Source organism: Pyrus communis, chromosome 4 (genome assembly GCF_963583255.1).
Source record: "Pyrus communis chromosome 4, drPyrComm1.1, whole genome shotgun sequence".
NCBI lineage: Eukaryota > Viridiplantae > Streptophyta > Magnoliopsida > Rosales > Rosaceae > Pyrus > Pyrus communis.
The window spans coordinates 6,989,395-6,996,953 of NC_084806.1; the positions used below are offsets into that span (position 1 = coordinate 6,989,395).

Sequence of the window (7,559 nt, forward strand, 5' to 3'; positions counted from 1 at the left end):
GCTACAATAAAATAAAAGGAAAATTAATGAAAATGACTTGAAAACTTTGAGTTTTAACAATAAGGACAAAATAAAAGGTAAAGTGAATAATACCAGTATTGACTCTTTAGTGTAAAAATATGGTTTTTCGTTAAAGTGAACAATACCAAGAGTTTTTTGTTAAAGTTCTCTAAAATAAACTTGGCCAATATTGTTGGAGATGCTTTAATACAAAATTCTAGAAATAGGATTGGGTTGTTTGGAAGTTTTAAAGTTTTTTTAAAAATTTAAGGATTTGGAGGAATTTTATTGTATTTTTTATGTTAATCCACGTAATTATATTTGAACATCGGATTTTAAATGATTTTAAAAAGTCGAGGATTCGTAAGTAGTCAATTGGCTTGATGGTTGGGTTTTTCTCTTTATAGTAATATCACTTATGACGGAAATTGTTAATCAGAAATATTCTAAAAACCGCATGGCACTAGTAGAACGGCACAAGAGCCTAGTGCTAAATAAAGAATAAAATAAAATTGAGTAAAATTGATCTTTGGATTTTAAAATTTTGCTTATTTTTTCTAATAATTCAACCACTTGTATTATGATAAGTGATGTACCAGTTCGTGTCTTCAAAAGAAAGAAATCTCTCTACCGAGTGCTGACTAGAAATTTTTTTTCTTTTGTTCCTCCCAAGTCCCAAATGAATGCTTGAAGCAAAGCAATGGCCCAAGGCGTGAAAAGTGCATCGATTTTGCCTCCCTAACCAAATCAAACGGACAGTTGAGTCCCAGTACTATTATACTGCCCGCGCACCCAGTAATGCCAAACGCCAGATCTCACAAAATGTACGGAAAAGCCGCCTTCGCCCTCATCATTGCCTTCCTCCTCCTCCTCACCTACTCAATCTTCATCGGCACCGTCGACATCCGATCCTACTTCCTCCCGCTCCTCCCCTCATCGCCGCCGCCGGTTGTCCAGTCCCTCTGCGCCACCACCTCCCCGCCTCTCAAGGTCTACATGTACGATCTCCCGCGCCGCTTCAACGTCGGAATTATGAACCGCCGGAGCACAGACCAGACTCCTGTCACCGCCCGGACTTGGCCTCCGTGGCCAAAGAACTCCGGGCTCAAGAGGCAGCACAGTATTGAGTACTGGATGATGGGCTCGCTTTTGTTCGACGGTAATGGCGGTGACGGGAGAGAGGCGGTTAGGGTTTCTGATCCGGAATTGGCCGATGCGTTCTTTGTGCCGTTTTTCTCTTCGTTGAGCTTCAATACTCATGGGCACAACATGACAGACCCGGCTACTCGGATTGATCGCCAATTGCAGGTAAACATTGGGTTTTGACTGTTGATTTTTAAATTTGATAGTTGGGTGTTGAATTGGGTCGTTGAAAACATCGAATTCCGGTGGCTTGATTGAGTTTGTTTACCCTATTTGTATTGGACATGAAAGTTTCATTTCTAAGTTGTAGTTTTGTAGGCAATTGAACAGAGTCTTCTGCTGAAATTGAGATTAAAGTGGTTAGCTGAGCTTAGATGCGATGTAAAAACTGGGATTTTCTTGTGTAGCTGACATATCGAATTCGAGACCCGGGCCTTGTTTGATTTCTTCATTTATACAAGAAATTGTAGAACAATTTTTAGTAAGTTAGAATGTGTCTCCACTTGTTATCTTTACTTGGTCTTTGTCAACAGGCTTCTCAAAGTTTAAGTCCTCTCTCTAGCGCTACCGATTTTTCAAATCACTGTCAAATAGATCCTTGTGGTGTTTCCAATTGACCTTTTTCTGTGTGGAATTCCATAGTCTTGTTATGACTAAACTTTTTTTTTTTTTTTTTTCTGATTTCAGATAGATTTATTGAAAATCTTGGGAGAATCAAAGTACTGGCAAAGATCTGGAGGGCGAGACCATGTTATCCCTTTGACACATCCCAATGCTTTCAGATTTCTTCGACCACAGGTCAATGCGTCAATTCAGATTGTTGTAGATTTTGGCAGGTATCCTCATTTAATGTCAAATCTGAGCAAAGATGTGGTCACCCCATACGTACATGTTGTGGATTCCTTTACAGATGATGACCGTCCAGATCCATTTGAGTCCCGTACTACGCTTCTGTTCTTCCAGGGAAGGACATACAGGAAAGATGTATGTTAGCTTCAAAGTTGCTTGAAATAACAGCATCCCATCTTGAAACCTTGTACTTCGATCTACAATTGATTATCTACGGTCTTGTTATATGCAGGAAGGCATTGTTCGTGTTAAACTGGCAAAAGTCTTAGCTGGTTATGATGATGTTCACTATGAGCGAAGTGTTGCAACAGGAGAGAACATAAAATCGGTATGCATTGAGTATGGAGTTTTATAATGGGTCATAGGTGATATTGTTTCGTGCATATTCTTTATCCTGGAAAATATGGTTTTAAACACTAGTCACTGGAAATGATTCTTTGTCGTCCTTGGCATCATTTACATTTCTTTATGATCTTTAGCCTTCTTATTAAAACTATTTATGTGCTTACCGTAGTCCCCCTACTTGTAGTTTCTATCTGAATATCTAATGCAATGATCGCAAGAATAAATTCCTTACTTTTAAGTTTATTCAAGAAGGTTTTTAATATATGCCCTCACATAAAGAAGACGGGAAGGTTGAGGGTGCATGGAAGGTTGGAAACTTACATTTATGTGATCTGCTTTTTCCTTCGGATGGATAACTTTCCCTTGGCATAGGAGGATTTTTTTGGTAGCCATCAGAAGTTTGAGGAATGATTCATTTATTAATGTATAAATATAACTTCTAATGTTTCTCGTTCGTTTGTCTTTCTGTTATCTCAGTCTACGCAACGGATGCGTTTATCAAAATTCTGTCTGCATCCTGCTGGAGACACTCCTTCATCTTGTCGCCTATTTGATGCTATTGTGAGCCACTGTGTTCCTGTCATTGTGAGTGATGAAATTGAGCTCCCGTTTGAGGATGAAATTGACTACACCAAATTCTCACTATTCTTCTCATTCAAAGAGGCTTTGAAACCTGATTACATGGTTAATCAGCTCCGTAATGTTTCAAAGGAGAGATGGATTGAAATGTGGAGGACACTTAAGAATATCTCCCACCATTTTGAATTCAATTACCCCCCAGAGAAAGAGGATGCAGTCAATATGCTATGGAGACAGGTGAAGCACAAGCTCTCTGCTGTCAAACTCTCTGTACATAGAATCCAAAGGTTGAAAATACCAGACTGGTGGCGGAGGAGAAAGTGATTTCAGGAGCTTGCGTTTGTTGTATATTCAAGATCCTTTTTTCCATCATAGTGACAACCCTTAACGGGGTAAAGAAATATAGGCACCACAACACCCACAGATTCTGCGGGTAATGTTTGAGAGATTCAATAGCGTTCTTCATAGCTTGCGGCTTGTCTATTCGTTGACCCTGCCAATTCTCTCTGTCATTTGAGAGGTTCAGTACCGTTCTTCAAGTCGCATATTGGGAGGTACTTTCTCTTGATGATCAGTTGCATCGGGTCACTAATTTTTTAACAATTGCTAGTTGTCGGACTTCCGAGCACTGTATATTTATTTGAGTTCTAATGTTGTAATAACACGACTGTCCGCATTGCTGCTGATTTTGGCTATCGTGGTATATTTTCTAGCTTGTGCAATGCAGAAAAATGGTGTATAGTATCCTTGGGTAGTCGTCCAGTTGATTTTCGACAAGATGGCTAAACAAATTAGCGGCCCTTCCCAAGAAATCAGTATGAATCTTACATATCTTATAGAGAATGATTGCATATTTATGAACGAACATGTCAAACTGGAAACAAAGTGATATGGTGCCAACTGAAATCCCCAGGTTCTGTAGTAGGCTTAGAATCCTGGTTGCTTGAATTACATACAGAGCTTGCCCTTGAAACACCGAGCAACTCTCGAAGAGCGTACAATGTGTACACCAGAAAATATTCGAACGCAGAAGAATCACAAATCGGTGTGTTCAACGTGAATTCGAACCCTATGCCACGATGTGTTCAGTATTCCTCTCAGGTTCCAGATGGCGTCCACATTTTCGGGTTGGACGTTTGCAGCTATATCGATCTGTTCAACAAGATTCATGTGTAAGATAACATGAGCAGAGAAGTAGTCGAATTAAAAGCAACGGTTACTTACTGCTTTAGCGACGATTTCAGTGCTGCGAGAGACACTAGCCTCAGCCTTAAAAAGCACCCATCCCCACTTGTCACTACTCGTATCATCTGCAACATATGGAGCTCCACTCTTTTGGTATCGGGTTGCTTCCACCCACGTCTTGCCACCATCAAACGATACATCTACTCGCTCAATCCCCCGCCCACCTCCAGACACGGCATATCCATGAACTACTACCTGCACAGAAACGCGCGCTTGTGTGCATAATTACATCAAATGTAAGTAAATTGTGCAGGGCAGTGTGACAAAATATAATGACTAATTGTATACAGAAAACCTACTTTTCCAGGCTTTACAGCGTTTTCTTCCTCCAAAGAACAAATTACAGACTGCAGAAACCATCAAACACAATATCCATTATTTCATTCATATCAGTAAAGTTAGATACTGAAGCTGCATTAAGCAGTAACGACGTGAAAAGAGTCGTAGCAGGAGGCTAGGAGCAGACTATTGATATCTAGAAGTACCTGAACAGGAAAATCCATCTGAGGCCGCCGGGTTGACCAATCGATATTTTCCCAGTTCACAGTAGGAGGAAACATTTTGTAGTCCCTTTGCATAAAGAATCCCTGTTCAACCACAAAACACAATTATTATATCCATCTCAGGAGTCACAAGCATAAAGAGTAGGCCACGCAATTGGATTTGTGAAAACCAACCTGGCATTCGTTTTCGATTATGTTGATGGAACTCAGCCATTTGACAGAACGCGCACCTATAACACCCGGAACAACTACACGCAGCGGATACCCGTGATCCCGGTTTAGAGGCTTTAAAATAGCAACATGATCAGATAGTATAAGAACAATTCAAGAAATTTGATCCAAAAGAAAAAGAGTTTCACACAAGCTATTCCTTTACCTCTCCATTCATTTCATATGCTAGTAAAACTTCAGCATCCGAGTTTGTTGCTTGAATCAACGGTATTGACGCCTTGTAGGGTCCTCCTTTTTCCTCCTTAAGAAATCATTGTACCATATAAAACATTCCCGAGTAAGGCGATTAACATGTCGCACAAAAATTGAAGCTCACCTTGCACATGTCAACGCTTACAAACTCAACGTGCTTTCCTCCCAACGGGGAAACTGATGCTAACTTAGCGATTCCCGCAAGTTGGAGAACATCAGCGAGTTTAGCCCCACCCCAAACGGCTGAAAGAAGACATAAGACAAACAAACACGATGAAGTTTAAACACTCGCATTTTAACAGTGAAAGAAATTAATGACAGATAGTAGCAAATTTACCGTTTCCAATGGCAGAAACGTCCCAGCCAACGCCTTTCACTGTTTTCACTTTGCTCATTGCAGTCCTTCTGTTACCTGCACACTGCTTAGCTTGAAACAAACCAAATCGAATTACTATCGAGCGGCTGTAACTAAATTATACAATGTTCAGCATCACAGTTAACAAACTTACTTGTAGAGTGGCTGTCACAATGTGCTTCGGCAGATTCCTGTTTTCGCAAAACCGAAATGTTATTGTTTAAGCAGATTAACTAATCATGATTAGGTCTCCCTCCGATATACTAATAAGTACTTACACAATGTCAGCCATTGATATCTCCAAGGGTTTCTCCACCAAACCGCATATTGACAATCGATACCTGCTCCGCCAAATATATTGTAGCCGTCAATGAACGGGTTCTTCACAAACAAGCCCACAAAAACTCCATTGCCGTAGTCAATAACACTCAAAACACCGTTTTGAAGAACAAAAGAAACTTTGAACCCAATTGTTGTTGCAACAAACATTAACAGTTGACGTCTTTCTCTTTAGTTCAATTCTCGAAGTATTTCTCACTAATATTAAGAGTCGTCACGAGGACTACACTAATTAAGTAAATATAAAATGGCATAACATTGCTTTGGAGTAGACAATTGAAAATTCATGAAATTGAACAAAAGAGTACAGAAAAAATTGGTTTGAAGTCTTTTCTCCTCCTAATCTATTCTAAAATACGAAGAGTGAGAATCAAACTCGAGCTTTGAGAAGAGCACGTTGCTACAGTCAACTTAGCAAGCTTATGTTTTTTGAAATTATTAGGTTTTTTGCCAAAATGGTCCATGAGATTTGCCTAACTCATCATTTTGTTCCCTAAGATTTGAAATCAATAGAAGTGATTGTCCACCATTAATCATTTTGAACCTTAGGTGAAAAATTATGTTAAATAAGGATCAAAATGACAAAATTACCTTCAATATATAAACAATAGCCAAAATGATTTAACAAAAATTGATGGTATTTTTGTCATTTTATTCTTATTTTATGGAGATTTTTCGTTGAAGAACCAAAATGATTGATTGTGGATAAACTCAAGGACCAATTCTATCGATTTCAAATTTTAGGGACCAAAGTGAGAAGTTAAACAAATATCAGGGATTATTTTAGCTAAAAAGCCAAATTATTATAAATAAATTATTCTAAAAATGGTAAGATGTTTTTAACCTTTCAATGTCATCCACGACAGGGACAGGGCCATGGTTTCGTTTGTAGAACAAATCCACCGGTGTCACGTACGACTCTATTAACGCCGCACGTGGTGGTTCTGCATTAAAAGGTTCCTGCACGACGCAAAACAGATACATAGACAAGAAAATGGATAAATAAAATAATGACATTAATATTCATGTGATGATCCGACCTGGGAATTAACAAGGAGACTTGGATGACGAGGTGGCTCCTCAGAATAATCAGAAGGGGCTCTTAGACCTGACATTTTACTTACAAATGCAACGAACAGGAAACACAGAGAAAAGCAGGGGGTTTTGTTTCGTTAAAGTTAACCAAATGCTGAAAATAAAAGAGACCACAAGTTTGAAGTTTCTATTTATATGTGGTGGTGGTGGTGGCGGCGCTTGTGAGGTTCTTATACTTCCGATATTTAATTGTTAGATTGTAACAACACATTCTTAATTTTACGATTTTATCAATTTTAAAAGTGTGAATTGACAAAAATGCCCCTAGAGGCAAGGTTGACCTTCGTTGGCCGTCGTATCATAACACATATGAACCATTCTCAACATATTATCATAGTACTCGTCACTACGAACGCGTGGGCGCAAGCAGAATTGAAATTAGAGTTACGACGAAGATTTTACGAAACTACGAATCCAAAAGATATTTTTGTAAAATTACTATTTTAATTATTTTATTATTTTTAGGCCCAGTCATCTTTGTTTTTCGCCTCTCCAGGTTTTAGTGGCCAAGCTTTCGTGTCGACGAGGATTATTGGCAAATGTTGGTATAGGAGAGTACATTCGATGGTATAATTCTTATCCTACTTTTACTGTACTGTACTTATGCTCTGACATTACGTGTGAATTGGATTCAATCCCGCTCACATGCGCACTCTTGCATTTAGTCACTTATAGGTTTAAAT

General features: G+C 39.0%; 2 protein-coding genes across 3 annotated transcripts; one reads left to right on the plus strand and one right to left on the minus strand.

The window, feature by feature from the left end:
• The first annotated feature begins 568 nt into the window (after positions 1-568).
• LOC137731104 (probable arabinosyltransferase ARAD1) lies at positions 569-3,602 on the plus strand. The gene is made up of 4 exons (XM_068470184.1): positions 569-1,308; positions 1,831-2,127; positions 2,225-2,320; positions 2,815-3,602. The coding sequence occupies exons 1-4, from the start codon at positions 799-801 to the stop codon at positions 3,238-3,240; spliced, it is 1,329 nt and encodes a 442-aa protein (XP_068326285.1). The 5' UTR covers positions 569-798; the 3' UTR covers positions 3,241-3,602.
• Positions 3,603-3,728: 126 nt separating this feature from the next.
• Positions 3,729-6,953, minus strand: LOC137731105 (sulfite oxidase-like). 2 transcript variants are annotated; one of them, XM_068470186.1, is made up of 12 exons: positions 6,822-6,953; positions 6,626-6,741; positions 5,721-5,783; positions 5,597-5,633; positions 5,425-5,506; positions 5,212-5,330; positions 5,041-5,136; positions 4,839-4,949; positions 4,647-4,748; positions 4,461-4,508; positions 4,141-4,356; positions 3,729-4,068 (listed from the first exon to the last, which is right to left on the minus strand). In XM_068470186.1, exons 1-12 carry the CDS (start codon positions 6,894-6,896, stop codon positions 3,952-3,954), a joined length of 1,182 nt encoding a protein of 393 aa, XP_068326287.1. In that variant the 5' UTR covers positions 6,897-6,953; the 3' UTR covers positions 3,729-3,951. The 2 variants fall into 2 exon arrangements, with proteins under 2 accessions (XP_068326287.1, XP_068326286.1); XM_068470185.1 differs by having other exon boundaries at positions 4,141-4,352; positions 4,457-4,508.
• Positions 6,954-7,559: the final 606 nt, after the last annotated feature.